The 20452-nt window shown below is 34.5% G+C and overlaps 1 protein-coding gene across 1 annotated transcript in view; it reads right to left on the minus strand.

Moving 5' to 3' along the window:
* Nucleotides 1-20452, minus strand: part of nrg3b (neuregulin 3b) — a 173633-nt gene that overhangs the window by 47532 nt on the left and 105649 nt on the right. The window contains exon 2 of the mRNA XM_067370024.1: nt 17230-17362. Coding sequence (XP_067226125.1) covers nt 17230-17362 — 133 coding nt within the window. The remainder of the gene's footprint in view (nt 1-17229; nt 17363-20452) is intronic.

Below are 20452 nucleotides of genomic sequence, written 5' to 3' on the forward strand. Positions count from 1 at the left end.
GTCCTTTGCAAGCTGTCTGAATGATGTCACATCCTGTCACGTGATACTAACCGCACGACTTGATACAAAATGGTCTTTTTATATTGGTTACTCCGAATGACATCAAATGAAATGATTTTTTCCGAATATCCTTTCTCATGACAAAACATCAAACTTCTACACATAATTTTAATACCATTTTGCACTATGTTGATATATGATGTTATAAAATCATGCCAGATTAAAAAAATATATGCATTTATTACATTAGAAGTGATCACTTAAAAATCTTTAAAATACCTTTATATGTAGCAAAATATAATTAAAACCTTTTGGATTCAATAAAAGAGATTTAGTTGTACTACCTTACATACTTTGAATGTCATATCTTTGTTTTTTTTTTTTATTATTATTAAGGCCTCTGGACAAAAAAAACGACTCGTCACATCATTGACCCATGTGTATTATTCAACATTCATAAAACTACACTAAATATATTTTAAAAAGTAACTTTTTTTAATTATTATTATTAGGGTTTTAAAGATTTATTTTACATAAAGGTTATAATAAAAAAAAAATAATTTTATGAATTATACAAGGCATACCATATGGAAACTACAAATGGAATAGTTTTTTTGTTTTTTTGAAGAGGCTTTTCAGTGTAGGTGTAAGCCCTCCTCCCCCACATCCGGTTGTATCGTAATACACAGATAGTTGTCATTGCAACAGCTACAGATACACATCCAAATAATGGCTTCACTGCACATCCCTATCTGATGTGACGATCTTCCCCATAAAGCTGGCAGCTTATACGAGACACGTACAGTATTTGTTTTTACCACAGCAAGACAGGCAGTTGCTACAAGAAATAGAATAGGTGGAGGGGAGGAATCACAGAGGATGCGCTCTTTATCAGTCCCCTTGTCTGCCCTTGTACCTAAAATGCAGTATTTGTTCAAATAGGCTAATGTGAAATCACAACTTCCTCTTTACTTTATTTATAGCAAACACACTCCGCTCCTCAGACTGCAATTCTGCCTCACACATTCTGCCAGGGTTTGGGCACCAAGCAGTCTCGTTTGCATATATTTGCATGTAATTAGCACATCAAACCTTCAGACTTGAAAGGGACGCCTTGTCAAAAAGTATTTTGCATCTCCCTCTCCTCTCCACCTCTCTCACTATCTCTCTCGCTCACTCTCCTGCTTCTCAATCTTAGCCTCTATTCTGAATGTGTGATTAGAAGAACAATTATATAAGTTAAACCTCTCTGAACCTTGGGAATTAAACCAGAGTTTGGATATTTGTTACTGTGACTTTGTATACAAGAGAAAATTCTCACAATTGACTGAGTGTGTGTGTACAAACATCTCAAAGTTCACTTTGCTTCTGTTGTATTTGCTGATTGTTGACTTTTCACCAATTATGAAAGTCACTGAGATGATGAGACAATACCATTGACTCAGTGAATTGCATTAATTAGAGTGAACGATGATGTCAACATGCATCAGTCAAGCCTTTGAGTCACAAGCAAACATGCACTGAGCCATAAAACAAGTGCCCAAACAATTAATGAACTTGCAGTCATTTGCAGAACTTTTAGTGAGTGAAAAACGCAGTTTTAAAAACAGCCCTCCATTAGGTAGCTCACGGGTCTGTATTTTTTCTAGTAAATCACTGTGACACATGAGGATATTGTATATGGAATGTTAAGGATCATGTATGGCAGATTGAAAGTGTTTTTGTAGCTCAAATGCTAGAGCATAGCTTTACCAACACCAAGGATTGTATGAGCTGATATGTATGGCTTTAACAGGTGAGTAAACTGCCAGTTTAACTACTTAGAAAATAGCTATAATGATGAAAAAGTTATTTTATATATATATATATATATATATATATATATATATATATATATATATATATATATATATACACACACACTACCATTTAAAAGTTTGGAGGTTAAACATTATTACAATTTAAAATAACCGTTTTCTTTTTAAAAATATTTTAAATATTTAGTTTTCAGTGTTTCTAGTGTTTTTCAGGTCAAGTCAGTTTTATTTGTATAGCACATTTCACAATACACATTGTTTCAAAGCAACTTTTACCATGTATATATATATATATATATATATATATATATATATATATATATATATATATATATATATATATATATATATATATATATATATATATATATATATATATTACTTTTACATCATCACAAAATGTAAACTGTATTATCAGCCAGCTCTAATATGCTAAATGTGACTATAAGGCATAAAGATATTAAGATATTACACACATTATCATCAAGATTTTCTATAAAGTTGCTTTGAAACAATGTGTATTGTGAAAAGTGCTATACAAATAAAACTGACTTGACTTGAAAAACACTAGAAACACTGAAAACTAAACATAGGAATAAAAAAAACTTAAAATATTTTTAAAAAGAAAACGGTTATTTTAAATTGTAATAATGTTTAACCTCCAAACTTTTAAATGGTAGTGTAAATGTGGGAAAAATATATCATATAGCCTAAGTTTGAAATGAATAGCACAAAAATACAGATGTTGAAGTGTTTCAATCATCTCTAGTCTCAACACTGACGCAAAATATAAGAGGCTTTGCAATAAATGTGTAAGTCAACATAAATGTAAATATGAAACCTAGATTATTACGGTATATGCATATCTCAAGCTGTCATATTAGTCTGCAGAGCAAAAAACCATACTATACTGACAAAGAGTAGATTAGTTGGGGCATTCGGCTTCCCATAAATTTCATATTTAAATCAAACAACTGCACTGCGATTACATTCACCATACATTTATTATTAATCTCTCTTGCACTTATATTGCTCGCCTTCCAGTGATAATCCCTTCGGCACGTGTGCCTGAAGTCGCCAAACCCCATGAAGGTAACTTTTTTTTTAATAGTGTTTGTTTTACTGTGGGCTGTGGTTTTATGGAGCATAAAATGTCAATCTCAGTTTTCCTACAATGTCCATCTCAGTATAAATCGAGTTTAAATAGACACACATTGTTTGTTTGTAGGGAAAATGGGTTGGGCAGATATATTTATTGCTAAAGCGACTCTGTTAAAGGGATAGTTCACCCGAAATGAAAATTCTGTCATCATTTACTCACCCTCACCAGTTGTTCCAAACCTTTATGAATTTCTTTGTTCTGCTGAACACAAAGGAAGATATTTTGAAGAATGTCCCTAACCAAACAGATCTTGCCCCCCATTGACTTCCATAGTATTTATTTTTCCTACTATGGTAGTAAATGAGGGGTGGGATCTCTTTGGTCAGCAGAACAAAGAAATTCATAAAAGTTTGGAACTACTTGAGGGTGAGTAAATGATGAGCAAATTTTAATTTTTGGGTGAACTATCCCTTTAAGTTTCTTTTCTAGCAAGCATCTGGAACAACTGCCATTGCTCTGTCAAGAAAAAAAAATGCGTTTAATTTATTTAAAACTAGGAGCGAAACCATTACCAATTTGACTATAAACCATGATACAAATTCCTTACAGTTAGTTTAGTTTGTTTTCTTATAAAGCACATTTCTACTGCCAGACGTTCAGCCCAAAGTGCTGTACAAAGCAATCAACAAAACCAAACAAAGACAATACAAACACAACAACATAAAAGACAAAATTCGTCAGACTCAGTTAGTATTACCGTTTCATATTTTAATTATCATTAAAACTGTATTTGATTATCGTGATTTGAAACACTCATGGTAAATATTGTTCAGCATTAAGAAAAGTTAGCAACAGTCTCATGCAGATGCAGCATGCAGTGTATCGTTTTGTGTGAAAACATGACGGAAAGCAGGGTGAAGAATGAACAAATCCTATTAATTGTGTCTTCAGAAAAGTTTCGATGGCATTTGCATTTCATCTTCCATCCATGTCATACCTTCTTTGTTTACAGAGGTTACCGGGCAAACAGCTCTATTTCTGCTGTTCCATAAGTGCCACCTACTGTCAGAGAGTGGGTTTACATTTTCATTCAGCCTGTCTTCCTTTGCTGTTCAGACCAATGCGAAAACCGGAACACATTTTTGAAGTAAATTTTAACCGAAATAAGCTAATGAAAATAAGCTAATTTGCGTTCTAAAGACTTAGGATAATAAGGTAGCCTATGTAGAATTGTTTATGAAGAGCATAAAATACCTATAATTTATCATTTTGACATCCTTTTCATAAAAAAATCAATTAAAAGCTAATGTGAGGTTTATCATTTTATTTTAGTAGTATGTGTTAGATAACATGTTATATTGTGACTCAACCAGTTTGTTTGAGTTCATTTTAAATCTGTCCATCTTTCTTAATGTTAGCCTATTATTTCAATGTTTATGCAAACAATTTTTTTTTGTTGTATGTTGGTTTTCAACATAAAACTTAGTGAAATGATTTTGGTGTGTGTATGAGTACTTTTTGAATTTTCCAGCATTTTAACAATACCATAATAATATCGATAACCATGATCATTTTGGTCACTATAATCATAAAATGAAATTTTCATACCGCTTTTTTTTATTTTTTTATAATTAAAACATTAAAGGTGCCCTAGAATGTCAAGTTCAGAAGGTGTAATAGAAGTCTAAGGTGTCCCCAAAATATGTCTGTGAAGTTTCAGCTCAAAATACCTCATAGATTTTTTTTTATTATACCATGTTTTAACTGCCTATTTTGAGGTGAGAGGAAAAATGCTCAGATTTGGTGTGTGTATACCTTTAAATGCTTGTGCTCCCCGCCCCCAAGCTCACGACTCCATTAAACATTGCATAAATACTACAGAAGTTCACAATATAACTCTTAAAATGGATCTTTACAAACTATTTGTGATGCAGCATATCAGATCACGTAAGTATGGCATTTAATTTGAATATGTTAAAATTCGATTCTGAATGAGTTTGATAGTGTGCTGCACGGCTAACATGGCTAAAGCTACACACCGCTAGAGAGACTCTCATGAGAATGAAGATGCTTTATGAATTATACAGACTACATGCGTTTTCAAATTAAAAATGAAAATAACGACATGGCTCTGGTCTCCGTGAATACAGTAAGAAACAAAGGTAACTTTAACCACATTTAACAGTACATTAGCAACATGCTAACGAAACATTTAGAAAGACAATTTACAAATATCACTAAATACATCATGATATCATGGATCATGAACAGTTATCGATCCATCTGCCATGTTCGCTATTGTCCTTGCTTGCATGCTTCACAATAGCCTACCTGCAGAACGTCTGACGATTCGGCTGTGCAGCTCCAGATGTTAATACTGCCTAGAACAGGGGTACTCAAGTTCAGAGGCCAAGAGGGCCGCATTTTAACCAAATGAAACACGAAGGGCCACAAATTATAACTTGGATCGTAAGACTTTTATTTAGGCCTACTTAAGACAATATTTGTAGTTTTGCTGTTTATTTACTAAAAGTGCAGTTTTTAAGGTCTGGCTGTTGTTCACTGGCTGATGAGAGTTTGTCCATAAGACGAAAACATTGCACTTTTTTATAGTCTTTTTATACTCCATTGCACCTTTTTAACACTTTTTATAGCACCTATTTATACTCAGAGAATAAAAGGTGTGTTTTTCATGCTGCTCGGCAACTTACACACTGCAAAGTTTGAGGAATGTCAACTGCATTTCATCATGGAAAAATAAGGTTACTTTGTTTTTTACTTGCACGCACAGTCTCGAGCCTTTGGTGGCGTTCACGAACACAAGTGCTTGACACATGCGCACTAGAGAGATTAATGCTTGTCTAGCCTTTTTCGCTCAAATAGTTACAATAAAATCTCTTTGTACTTGTTTAAAATTAGAGTTGCTGGTATCTTTTAATCCCCTCAAACTAGCGTTCTTCAACACGGTAGGTGTTTGTTGTTACTCTTGTTCTGTCTTCGTTTCTTTTCAGACTGAACTCTAATTATTCAATTATGCCAAGGTAAATACAGCTTTTCATTCTAGGGCACCTTTAAAACACAATAATAATAAATAAAAAAAATGGTGTTGTGTCCTGTAATGTCAAGATACCTAGAGCTAAAAATCTCAGTTCAACCATTTCTGTACAGATAATCAGACTGAACCTCACAAAGCAGAAGTGTCCACTTTATGGGCCACCTATGGATAAAGCACGACATTGAATTCTGCTTTTATAGTGAGCTGTAAAATAAATGCAGAGGTGAAGGACGTGCCCTTGCTTGATCTGGAGAGGTGGCTGTGTTGGGTGTCTTAGCACTCTGCATCATAAAAGCTGACCTCTTTCACCCTGGGGTTCTGAAAGGCCTACTCGACTGCGCCCATCTGATGTGATTATTGAATGTTTATTCCCCTTTTCTCTCATTGTTAGTGCACTTACAATGATTAATTACGCCAAGCTCTCTTGGTGACATCTCGTCTCACTCAGGGGAAAAAACACGCTCTCCATGCTCCTTCCCACTGTCTCTTTCTATCACTCGCTCCCTCAGTCCTCTCCATTCAAATCAAATTCAATTCAGAGAGCACTCCATCTGCCATCATGGCCACTATACAATAACAACTACAGCTATGGTAAAACAGACAGCAAATAAATAAGAACGCCAATAAATTTAAAGGAATAGTTAAAGTATGCATTAACCCAGAGTACTGAGTAAAACATAATAAGATTTTATGTGAGCGGCACTTCATAACCTTCTTGTCGCTTTCTATACACCTACGTCCATCTCTTTTCCCATCCCTCCATTTGTCTCAGCTTCCTCGTTCTGTTCCAAAGCTGCTGAGTTTGACATTTAGAGGGGTATCAAATCACCAGACCACCACTCACCTCCTACAGTGTGAAATTCTTGACACGGGAAAGCACTTTTATTGAAATAGATGCGTGTCTGTGTTTAAACATGCATGTTTCTGTTAACAAGCTCTAAACTGTCTGTCCACTATGTAATCCACTTAAACACCCAGAATGAAGCATCCACAGATGTTCATCCTTTATACCAGCTGAGCAGCCAAAAGGGAAAGACAATACCAGCATGCGCGCAGTCTGCATTCAGATTTAGCCACCAAAGTTGCTACAACCTGACATGCTGTTCAACAGAATTTGTTTGTGATAGGTTTCATTATCTTGACAAATTGAACTGCTTACCAATAAACTAAAGATGTGTTGGTTTATTACCTGAACTAAATATTTCTGAATGCATTAGCTTCTTTGAGAAGAAAGTAGTATGCACACATCCCAAAACAACTTAGAGCAGGTGCTTGATCATCAAAAACACTTGAATGTCAAAAAAAAACAAAAATCGACATACTGCCACTGCTGCTCTCAAAATTTATTAAAAAGGCATTTTGACTAAAAAGGTCTTCGTCAGGTCAGACAAACAGTGAATAATCAGAAGATGACAATTTCTTATCATTTTATCAACATGGTCAATCACACCTGATACAATTCATAATAACTAATAACCCAATCAACATGAGTAACAAATAGAATCAAATGTATTGGGTTATTAGTTACATGAATTGTATCAGGTGTGATTGACCATGTTGATAAAATGATAAGAAATTGTCATCTTTTGATTATTCACTGTTTGTCTGACCTGACAAAGACCTTTTTGGTCGAAACGTTGTCTTTTTAATAAATTTTGAGAGCAGCAGTGGCAGTGTGCCGATTTGTGCATTAGCTTCTTTTCCATCAACTGGTTAAAAATCAGTCCAATTTTCGTATTTGTCTGAACAAAAACAGCAGACGGACTGAATAAAAATGCAGATTATTTCTCTGACAGTAGGTGCCGCTTATGTGTCTTGCTTCGAAGGCTGCGTCCTTCAGAAGTTGCATTTGTCAGATACAACATAAATGATGTCTTATTTAAACATTATATTTGTGTTTCATTTTTTTTTATTTTTTTTATTGAAGTAAGAGTGTTGGACTTTCTTCTCCTGCATCATATTCTTCTGCAAAATGGCAGCACAGCTAGGGTGACCACCATCAAACAAACCAAATGTGGGACGATTGCTAAGTTTGTGTGGGACAATGTGGGACATGTTACCAACACTAAAACACAACCTGAAACTGTTATATAATAGCTATCTGACATAATAAAAACATTTGTATTATACCTTTCAGCTTTTAAAAAAATACTTTGTTCTTTAGTCCCTTCCAGAAAACACCATTACATCACAATGTATGTCTTTATTTTACATGTCATTTAAATTAAATATCACCGACCTTAAAGGCATCAGGCATCATGCAGATAACTATTTTTGAATTAGGTGACCAGATTTCTGAAACGGAAACTGGGGACATTTCCTATTTGAGTGGCCAAATTTGTATTATCTATTTAAAAAACAAGGACAATAATTTTTTGAATGTTTTTGTTTTTAATTGTTGTGGGTTCCTTTATAGGCTATTATTACATTAATAATTATTATTAGGATTTTTGCTCTGGTTTTTATTCAATTCACCAAAAAATACTTTTACACTATTAATAGTAACCACTGTAGAAGCAGTTCATAACAATATGCCTGTTATAACATTAGTATGACTTTACAAAAGCACATTACATTACAAAAATAAAAACATAAATAGGCCTATAAGAAGATAAATAGCCTATTTAACAGCATTTAACAAATATTTTTTAATATTACAGAATTTAATATTTTAATTTTCACAAGCTGTTTTAGCTACTATACAGAAATAAATATTTTTTACTATTATTTTGCATTTTAGACCCATTTTAAGCACAAAGTACGTGTATTATTTTATTTTATATTCATATCAGAGCGTACCTTCACCACGTGATGTAGCTAAGAGTGTGTGGAAATTGCTGCTTTTTTACGGAACTTATGTGGACATTTAAAATTGTGCAAAAAAATCTCGCACACTGTGAGGCCCGGTTATAAAACATACAAACAGTATGAATAGTTAATACTAACCTTGAAACTGATAACGATGTTTATTTTGATATTTGACGATAATGGCGCTTTGCTCTGGTACAGATCCAGATCACGTTCCTCATGAACTAGAAGCGCGCGCGCGACCAAGTGTAGCTGCACAGCCCCCTCTGTTGGAGAACATGATCACTACACAATTTCTCCAGCAGGCTGCTGTAGCCTACACTCGTTGGTCTTTTTGCAATGTATATAAATTTTAAGCAATATGTAAAACGGGGACATTTCCGGGGACAGAACACCAAAAACCGGTCTGGTCATCCTATTTTTGAAACAGTTCTGACCAAGTCCAACTCCGCTCCACATTTGGATTGACAGCGTCACAACCAACTAGTGACCGTGTTTACTCCTTTCTTTTCAACCACTGGATAGGATTTAAAAAAGGGCTGTTGGGATGTTACTTCAGTCGAAGCGCTGGTAGGCGAAAAACTACGCAGCAAAAAGAATAAATAAAATACTTTCTTAAAAGGCAAAAGAACGCATATACGTTTTCTTAATATTATAAGTGAAAACCAACAGACTGATGAAAATGCGGGACATTTTCTCAATATGCGACGTGCGGGACATATAGTCAAAATGCTGTGCGGTACAACGCAAAGCGGGACAGGTGGTCACCCTAAGCACAGCTGAAAGGTTTGTTTGAGCTGCGTCCTCTACTGTACAGGTGTGAATTTGCATTTCCTTCAGATTGAGTATTCATTTCACTTTTGGTGTAAAATGACCTTTAAATTTGGAAGAAAAAAAAAAAAAAAAAAGCAAGCCCAGCCCAGATGATTTACCTTTAAGGGTTCAGACCCTTTGCTGTGACATTTCTTCTGATCATCCTTGAGATGGTTCTACATCTTCATTTGAGTCCAGCTGTGTTTGATTATACTGATTGGACTTGATTAGGAAAGCCACACACCTGTCTATATAAGACCGTACAGCTCACAGTGCATGTCAGAGCAAATGAGAATCATGAGGTCAAAGGAACTGCCTGAAGAGCTCAGAGACAGAATTGTGGCAAGGCACAGATCTGGCCAAGGTTATAAAAAAAAATTCTGCTGCACTTAAGGTTTCTAAGAGCACAGTGGACTCCATAATCCTTAAATGGAAGACGTTTGGGACGATCAGAACCCTTCCTAGAGCTGGCCGTCCGGCCAAACTGAGCTACGATTACCATCCAACCTGACAGAACTGGAGAGGATCTTCAAGGAGGAATGGCAGAGGATCCCCAAATCCAGGTGTGAAAAACTTGTTGCATCTTTGCCAAAAAGCTCATGGCTGTATTAGATCAAAAGGGTTCTTCTACTAAATTCTGAGCAAAGGGTCTGAATACTTAGGACCATGTGATATTTCAGTTTTTCTTTTTTAATAAATCTGCGAAAATGTCAACAATTCTGTGTTTTTCTGTCAATATGGGGTGCTGTGTGTACATTAATGAGGAAAAACGTAATATAGTAAATAAATGATTGTAGCACTTGGCTGCAATATAACAAAGAGTGAAAAATTTAAGGGGGTCTGAATACTTTCCGTACCCACTGTATAATGAAAATTGCTTATCGGAGATGTTGTTCTGTGAATGATTACACTGATTGCACTGTAGATTCAGTAGTGGAGAAATTGCACATGTATTGCAGGAATACTTATGCTGTTTTTGCATTCCACTCATCATTGCTTTTCCATTGATTTTTTTATGTAAACAGTATGTTTAAGAGCTGTTTAATTCATGCATTTAATTAATAATAATAATAATAATTAAAACTAAAAAACTTAAAACTTTGGTACTTCAGCCAAACAAAATCTTACTGAAAGCAAGCCCATTTTTTTGAGATATCAAGCTAAAATTTGGAACACAACTTGTTTGGATTTATGGCTTTGATTTTCTTGCACTTTTAGAGTAAAACGTGTTTTTGAAATATATATATATATATATATATATATATATATATATATATATATATATATATATATATATATATATATATATATATATATAAATATTTTTGTGCATTTTTCAAAACAATAAACATAAAATTCTGTAACTTTGCCAAGTGTCCTCCTTAAAAAGTGACCAAAATTAATTCTCATTAATTCTGAGTACTCTAAAGCATTCAAAAGTTTAAGTTTGAAATTTCATTTTCAGGTCCATGCTCAAAAAGTGAATAAATGGATTATAACTACAGTGTAAATATAATTTAGCACCATAAAATCCCCTAAAAATACTAAATATCAAATAAAAAGCATTACTGAACTAAAATATAGTACATTCATTTCATTGAAAAAATAATAAAAAGATTTGGTCATTTTTGACTGACACACGAAGAGCACAAGGTTAAAGATGCCATTTCCCCACATTTACACATTTTACATGGATTAAAACATGGCATCCTAAAAATGATTAAATCAACAATACTGGTTTGAAAATGCTCTTATTCTTTATTAATTGTTCTTTATAGTTATGTTCTTTTGGAGTTTAAGCTGTTTGAAACATTTGTTTACATAATACATTTTACTGTGCTTATTATTATTATTATTAGAGGGCAACACTGAAGTTTCTTTATCTTTTCAAACTGCTTATTTAATTCAATCCCATAATTTGATACCGCCACATGCCTACAATAAACGTATTTTAAAATGTCTTTTTTTCCCCATTCATTTTTCTATGTGTGGTCAATGTCATCTTCTTTACGCAGACTCTGCTGTAGCTGAGACAATGCTAAGGTCATTTTTGTAGGATGTTTGTATTCATGAGAGAAAATTGGAGTATTTATGCACACCATAATTATATTGTCTTACTTAGTTCCTGTACTTTAAAATTACGAGTGCAAGGGTAAAAGGGTACGAGTGCAACGAGTCCTCCCTAAGGTCAGAAAAAGGAGGGAAGACAGCTTCCTGGATTAACACTGTGTGTCGAGATCTGACAGCTTAATCGCGACTGCTTCCTCGGAAAAGAGAGCGCTTGATAAAATAACCTGAAAAAGAGGATATCGTCATCATTAATATGATTCATTTTGTCAAGTCACATCCCTTAATACCCCTACCAGGGTTTCGAAGATCCTACTCCTGCATTATACATGTACGTCTTTATCATTTGTCTTCAGTGAAGTGCATCGAACAATCCTTCCTGTCTTATTTTCCTGGGTGTGAAATAGACATATTCTATTTATTAATCCTAGCACCACAATTCTCTGCTCTAGTTCTCCTTTCTGCCATCATTCTAGATAATTACAGGCAAATAACTGTGATAATATAACACAGCGTCCCTTAAAATGTAACTTTTAATTAATAGATACAACAATATATCACATTTACTTATTATGAACGTCTGCAGCTAATATTATGAGAAAACAAGATTTTAAATTACCTCTGTTCACTTTATAAGTGTAATAAAGGTGATGGAAAACAATTTCCAATTGCAAAAATGATATTGGAGGCACCCTCTCTGTGCTGTGAAAATTAAATTATAAATATTTTTTATTATAGCAGTACTTGGACACAGCTCTATATTATCTGTGTGCATATAATAAACACCAAAGATCTGTTACCATGGCAATGACTGGGAAAAACAATCCCATTAGTGGGATTGATAAAAGGCCAAATGAAAAAAAGATAAAAGGGAAAATGAAGGAGAGAAATAACTGCAATAATATGGGTAAAACCTCTGATTACATTTACCGAATGCTGCTGTACTGAACATTAGCCTGCGTTAGGGCCTGAGGTTGTGGTGGTTATTTAAAAAAAAAAGAAAACACTTAAAAACATTATTACATTTGAATGAGGAGGAGAAGCAGGAAGGTCTGTCAGATGAAAAGGGGCTCTGGGAGCAGTAAACAGAAACGTTGATAGGATATACCTTAACATCTGCACGATCTGCAGCATGGCTCAATGCAAAGCACCCTCAGATTTGCAGCTAGAGATGGAAATTGTCACATGTTTCTGCTTCTGATTAGGGTTCCTTAATGTTTTTATTAATGGTTCTTCAAGCACTTTTAAGGAATAAATATTTAAAAAAAAAAGAAAAAAAAAGAAATGCAGTTCCATGGCCAAACGATAAGGTAATATCAATAATGTCATTAATTTAAAACAATTCTTGCTAAATGTTTGTTTATACAGAATTAATTATTGATTTAAGTTCACCCACACTATAGGATGAGAACAAAATTTGAACTGAACTGAGCTGAATAACTATTGCCTTCTGTAGAGCTGCTTATAGCTAAATTGAACATCTTTTGTAATTGATTAACTTTGCTGAACTGCTGAACTGAATTGAAAAAACACTGAACTAAATTGAGCTGAATAATGACACTATTATCTTCTGTAGTTGCTTTGTTACATAAGTGATGAATTTTACAACATTAACAGTTATTTTCCTGTTTTATTAATGTGAAGCAGCTTTCATACAATCTGTATTGTACATTAGTACAATACAGGTTATACAAATTATTGTATAAATAAATGTGACATGACTTTTTTTAGAGCCACCATAGTTAGCAATACAATAATTGATTTTAAAGCATTAGTTCACTTTAAAATTAAAATTACCCCATGATTTACTCACCCTCAAGCCATCCTAGGTGTATATGACTTCTTTCAGATAAATACAATCAGAGTTATATTAATAAACACCCTGATGCTCCTAAGCTTTATAATGCACGGAAACCACCTGTTTGAAGCTTGAAAAAAGTGCATCAATCCATTATAAACGTACTCCACGCGGCTCCGGGGGGTTAATAAAGTCCTTCAGAAGAGAAGCGATGTGTTTGTGTAAGAAAAATATCCATATTTAACACGTTATAAAGTAAAATAACCAGTTTCAAACAGGTGGTTTCCGTGCACTGCCATTATAAAGCTTAGGAGCATCAGAGTGATTATTAATATGACTCCGCTAGTATTCATCTGAAAGAAGAAAGACATACAGTTGTGGTCAGAATTATTGGCACCCTTGGTAAATATGATCAAAGATGACTATAAAAATAAATCTGCATTGTATATCCTTTTGATCTTAAAAATCTAACCTTTCATTGAAGGAAAAGAATTGAAAGTGGGGGGAAAATCACATTATGAAATACATAAACTGGCACCCCAAAAATATCTCTGAAGTATATTCCCATTCATATTTAATTTTCTTTTTGCACATTAGGATGATCACGAACATGAAATTGTCCAGCAATGACTTGGGAAACATGAGGAACATGAGGAACATAAATATGAGGAAAGAGACAAAGGCCAAATTCCCTTAATCATTCATCACAAGTCAAGTCAAGTCCCCTTTATTTATATAGTGCTTTTTACAATGCAGATTTTGTCAAAGCAGCTTCACAGTGATAACTGGTATATAATTTGGCTGCACAGCAGCTCTTAAAGAATAGTGTCAATGAGTAAAACCAAAGAATACAGTTCTGATGTGCAGCAAAAGGTTGTTGAGCTTCACAAAATGGAGCTAAAGCATTGGAAATCACCATTTCCACTATCAGGGCAATAATTAAGATGTTCCAACTAAAGATGTTACCTAGAAGAGGATGTGTGTCTAAATCGTCCTGACGTAATGTATGGTAAGGAGGAATGTTTGAGTGGCCAAAGTCTCTGCAAGGATCACAGGTGGAGAATTGCAGAGATTAGTTGATTCTCAGAAAGCCTAAAACAAATAATCAAACTGCACCTAAATCCATATTCAGTTGTCAGACACGACTGGAACTTCAAACAGGACCAGCTTCTATGGTCAGATGAAACTAAAAAAGAGCTTTTTGGCAGCAAACCCACCAGATGGGTTTGGTGCACATATGGATAAAAAGTACCCCATGTCCAAGGTTAAATATACTGCTGGATCTTTAATGTTGTGGGCTTATTTTTCTGCTGGAGGTCCTGGACATTTTGTTCAGATACATGGTATCATGGATTCTATCAAATACCAAAAGATAAAAAATCAAAACCTGACCGCTTCTGCTAGAAATCCAATAATGGGCCATGGTTGGATCTTCCATCAGAACAATGATCCAAAAACAAACATCAAAACCAACACAAAAAAATGTGTCACTGAGCACAAAACAAAGCTTCTGCCATGGCCATCCCAGTCCCCTGACCTGAACCCTAAAGAAAATGAGTGGAGTGAACTGAAGAGAAGAAGCACCAACATGGAACTGGGAATCTGAAGGATCTGGAGAGATTATGTATGGAGGAATTGTCTCTGATCTCTTCTCAGGTGTTCTCCAAACTCATCAGGCATTATAGGTGAAGATTCAGAGCTGTTATCTTGGCAAAATGAGTTTGCAAAACATAAAACACAAAAGGGTGCCAATAATTGTGGTCAATGTGTTTTGGAGAAAAACATTTATTTCATAATGTGATTTTTCCCCCACTTTCAATTCTTTTCCTTTAATGAAAAGTTTTAATTTTATGAATTTAAGATCAAAAGGATAATCAATGCAGATTTATTTTTACAGTCATCTTTGTTCATATTTATCAAGGGTGCCAATCATTCTGACCACATCTGTATACACCTAGGACGGCTTGAGGGTGAGTAAATCATGGGTTAATATTCATTTTAAAGTGAACTAATCCTTTAACAATATACTACACAACAATACTAAAGAAACAAACAATGCGGTAACGTCATTCTTTTATTTTTATAAAACACTATCGAAAAATCTTATATTGTGCATCAGCTACATATTGTCATATGAACAACAGTCAGTAACTCCCATTTAAACCTCACAGATAGTTGTAAGCTGTATGCATTTGATTTAATAATAAACAGTGTTGGGGTAAAGCATTACAAGTAACATGATTTATGTAATCAGATTAGTTTTTAAGTACCTAGTGAAGTAAGCATTACTTTTAAATTTACAAGAAAATATAATTTATTTACTGTCAGCTCTCCTGTCCTCATGTTGAGAGAAATCAGGAGTGAGGTGCAGAGGTGTTGTGTGCACTGTGTAAACATGGTGGCAGGTCTAGACTAAATGTACACATGCATTTACTCATCTCACTTGCTCAAAAACAGATTCAGTATTCATCAAAATTAATAAGAACTCAGAATATTATGCAAACGTGCAATAATTAATATGCTAAATATACTTATACCAATATACCAATTTTTTTGCTGCTGAGCTTCAATGATCCAATTCAACCATACTAATAAGCAAAAATGACTTAGATAAACAACACATGTGTGTTTCATTTTTTGCTGAAGAAAGTGTAGAACTTTCTTCTCCTTTGTCCTATTCTTCTGCAATCTAGAATGGCAGCACAGCTGAAAGGTTTGTTTGAGTTGTGCCCTCTACAGAACAGGTGTGAATTTGCATTTCCCTCAGCCTTATTCATTTCACTTTTGTTGGGCCCTTATATTTGAAAAACAAACAAGCAAGGCCAGCCCAGATGAAAAAGTAATGGAAAAGTAATGTTACTTTCCATAAAAAGTAACACAATTAGTTACTTTTAATTAATTATTCATTCAGGGATCTGACACCATTGGTTGCACTAAATGTCTTTGATTCACTCAAATGAATCGTCTCAATAGAGTTATTCATTCAGAAATCTGACTACACAGGCTGAACTCTACTGTATGTTTTTGATATATAAAAAAAATGGCTTATCAGAGATGTTCTGTGAATGATCACGCTGATTGCACTGTAGATTCAGTAGCAGAGAAAATGCACATTTATTGCAGGAATACTTAAGAGGTCGTTCACACGTTTTTGCATTCCACTCATCACTGATTTTCCATTTGCTTTTTTTATGTAAACATGCACTACCCTTCATAACAGTGTGAATGGATGCTTAGTTAAGAGTATTTTAGTGTGGTATGGATCTGGAACTATTTTAAAAGAATGGAACTGGCTATAAACCTTATTTACAGCTCTTTACTTGAGGAATTCAGTGCTAAGAGATTTAAAACCATTTAACAGTTCAGAGTGTATCAAAATGAATGACAGACTCAGCATGATCACACAGCAAAAAAAAAAAAAAAAAACTATTTTTTTATTCGTTCCAATTATTCGTTCCAAGCAAAGCGATTCATCTTTGAACAAGCTGGATGCATTAAATTCTTCAGGTTAAGTCATTCAGCTGTTCCAGCGAGGCGGATCAGCATTCTAATTATACTCCTGAAATGTTGGCTTTTCAAACTGCTATCGCATGTGCCAAGATGTCCAAAATAGACCACATCGTTCAGCATGACTCCTCCTTTCATCTCACATCACTGGTGTAATTTGTGCTCTGTATTTTAGTGATTTTTCACATATATTCAGCAAATCCAGTGCAGACAGTCACAAGCACATGGGTTACATGGATACTCTGACAAAACATAGACTTACCTGCAGTGTCTGTGTACACCTGCCACTGTTTCGATGATGAAGCACTCTCCCTCATTCAAACAGAAGGCCATCTCCTGACTGTCTTGGCATGGCTTGAAGAACTCCGAACGCACGGTGGAGGTTGTGGGGGCAACTGTGTGTGAAAGAGACACAGGGAGGGTACAAGAAAGATGAGGGGGGACAGAAAGAGATTAATCAAGATTAAATAAGTTTAATCAAATGAATCAAATACTAATAATCCATCCATTTTCATAATGTCCATTTCAGTGATAAAATTACATCTGAATGAGTTCTCAATATTATGACATTAATGGTGTTAATTGAATCACACATAATGTATGATGGTTTCACAATCACTGCACTGATTACAAATGAGTTCATGTAAAGACTAGAAAATGTTATAGAATCTATTATAGAGCTTATATGGGGTATGAGGGTTTTATGACACAGGCCATCAAAGACAACAAACCTCATGTAATAAGCTACAACAGGGATTTTTTTAAAAATGCTTTCTCGTCAAATGTTGCGAGCAGTGGCGGAGCCAGGATTTTTTCATAGGGGTGGCCAGGCAGGGGCCAGCAACCAGTCTGGGTGGCACAGAAATCTTCATTATTTCAACATAAAATTAGTCTGATTATAATGTAGCTACTGGACTGTGCCTACAACACAACTGAATACAGTTAGTTTGTAGCCTACTTAATTGTAATTGAGATCATGGAATGCTGAGTGAATTTGACCCCCTTTTTTTTTTTTTAATCATTCCGCACTTGCAGGCATATTAATAAAGGGGCTCATACTATAGCTAAATTTCAACTTGCTCAGTCACTTCTGGTTCTCAGAACCCCCAATAGCTTGTTCTTCATTGTTGTATCTCCATGGATGAGACAGATAACTACATACTATAGTTCAAAGATTATTCAACCTTCATTGAATTTATGTATAATCAATGAACTCTGAGTTCATTGAATTCTGATGGATTCCAATGAATTCTGAGTTTGTCTGTTTCAAAAAGTAACCAAAAAAAGTAAACACTAAATGTTAATTGCAACAGTTCTATCATACTTAAAATTAAACTCATTAGGCCTACAAAGAAAAAGTGTTCTCTTTTGAATTCCCATTTGCTGATGCATTTAAATGTGATACATTTTTATTTGTACTTAATTTAAATAAATTAAATAAATGTAAATAAATGCAAAATTAGCATCTTCTAGTACAAATCCACAGTTCTCACATTTATTTATGCATTAGAAAATTACATATAAGCTTGTGCCTTATATTGTGATCTCACATAGCAGAATATTTTAGTTCAGAGACATGTGACGCATATATAGGCCTACATGCATGCAGTTTTAACGCAGCTTTAATCGCCTTTTTTGGTTATTTCATGACTTAATAGACGACAAAACTGCGACGTTGCATTTATAGTGAGTACAGCGCACCATATTTGCGCGTGATTGAAAAGTGCGCGGTCTTGCAACCCACCAGCTGAGAAACATTTACGTAAGCTATAGCTATATAATGTTCGCCGTTCACTGTTGTTCTGCTGAAGCTCATTCAGCAACAGTATCGCATGCGCGTTTGACTTACGCCTGGCGTTGAGGCGAAGTTGGAGTGTGCGTCTGAAAAAGTAAAATACTTATTTATGTAAAATAAGTCTCTGATGTCCCTAGAGTGTGTATGTGAAGTTTTAGCACAGATTTTTTAGCAATTTTTTATAGCATGTTAAATTTGTCTCTTTTTGAGGTTGAGCAGAAATGCTCAATTTTTGTGTGTATCCCTTTAAATGCAAATGATCTGCTGCTCCCAAGAAGAGGGCGGCGTTTCAAGAGCTCTTGTTGGCAGCTCTGATTACCTCGCACAGACTCACTGAAAATGTCAGAAACTTTTCAGCTTTTTATGTTCAAACTGGAGTCAGAGAATGATGAGAGACAACATGTAGAAAGCAACAGGAAGTTTCTAAACGGTTAGTTGATGAATTTATATAGCTGATGTGGAGTTAACTATCTTAAAGTCATTGATTAGCATATTCTGTCATGGTAGTCTATAAATCGCTCATTGTGGGAACTGTTGTAAGATCCTACAGAGCCAGAGACTATATACTGCATAAAGATAGAACAGGTATAGTTTAGTTTAATTACGGTTATAACTTATGATGTCATCTTGCTTTTATGACATGGTATTGCATTTGTGTTACGTACTGTATTGCAATAACATGGCCTCACCACCGACCCAGGAAAAAAGCTCGTTGTAGTCCCTACCAGCTATTTGTTGTAGCCCTTAAACATAGAATTCTTTAAAAGAAAATATCTCGCTTTGCATTGAACTTTGAGCGTCCTAACTTTGCAGATGTTGTTTATAACAGCAACATTACACACTAACTAAAGTTTAAAAAGTGAAATCATAATCAACCATCCCTTTAAATATTATAAATATGTATAAAAAATTGTCCAAAACATATTTAGATAATAAGAACAATAATACAAATTATTAAAATATTATGTTTAGTTGAAAATTACGTACTGTTAAATGTATTAACCTACAAAAACAATTGCTGTTCTTACAATAAAAGTAATGATAAAATAATTAATAATAGTAAATGTGCTTAATTATGACTGAGTTCCCAATAACTAAACAAGGCAATAATCAAACAAGCTCAAACAATGTCCACTCTCTCTCATATGAAGCTTTGAGATTTAATTTATAATTTTAAAGAAAAGGTTCATTCTGATTGTTATTTTAAATGAAATGGGTAAAAAAGGGACAAATCATACATATATTTGCCTGCCTCATCACAGAAAATATGTAGCAATTAATACAATGCATTGGCTCTTTAATATATTTAATTAGTGCAATTTATGAACAAAAAATAACCTGCTGAAGTGTAATGAATCAGCATGCTTGTCAAAGCCTGCATTAACACCTTCCTGTTGCTCTCTATACAAACTGCAGTGATGATTCACATAAACAGTTAATCTCAGGTAGGACTGCTGCTTATAAAAGACCACCTGCACCTTTTTAATCTGGATCAGAACAGGACAAGTCCAATTATTCCAGTTCCTCTGACCCTTCTTTACTTGCCTGACTTCCACATGTACATCAACATCTGCTGTGTTGTTAGCAGTCACTCTGAATACAAAACCAAGGCCTGAGGCACCTGGTACATGTTTACACAGTCATACCACCACCAACCATGTCCATAAACAGAAAACAATGCACTGAAAAC

Source organism: Chanodichthys erythropterus, chromosome 19 (genome assembly GCF_024489055.1).
Source record: "Chanodichthys erythropterus isolate Z2021 chromosome 19, ASM2448905v1, whole genome shotgun sequence".
Lineage (NCBI taxonomy): Eukaryota > Metazoa > Chordata > Actinopteri > Cypriniformes > Xenocyprididae > Chanodichthys > Chanodichthys erythropterus.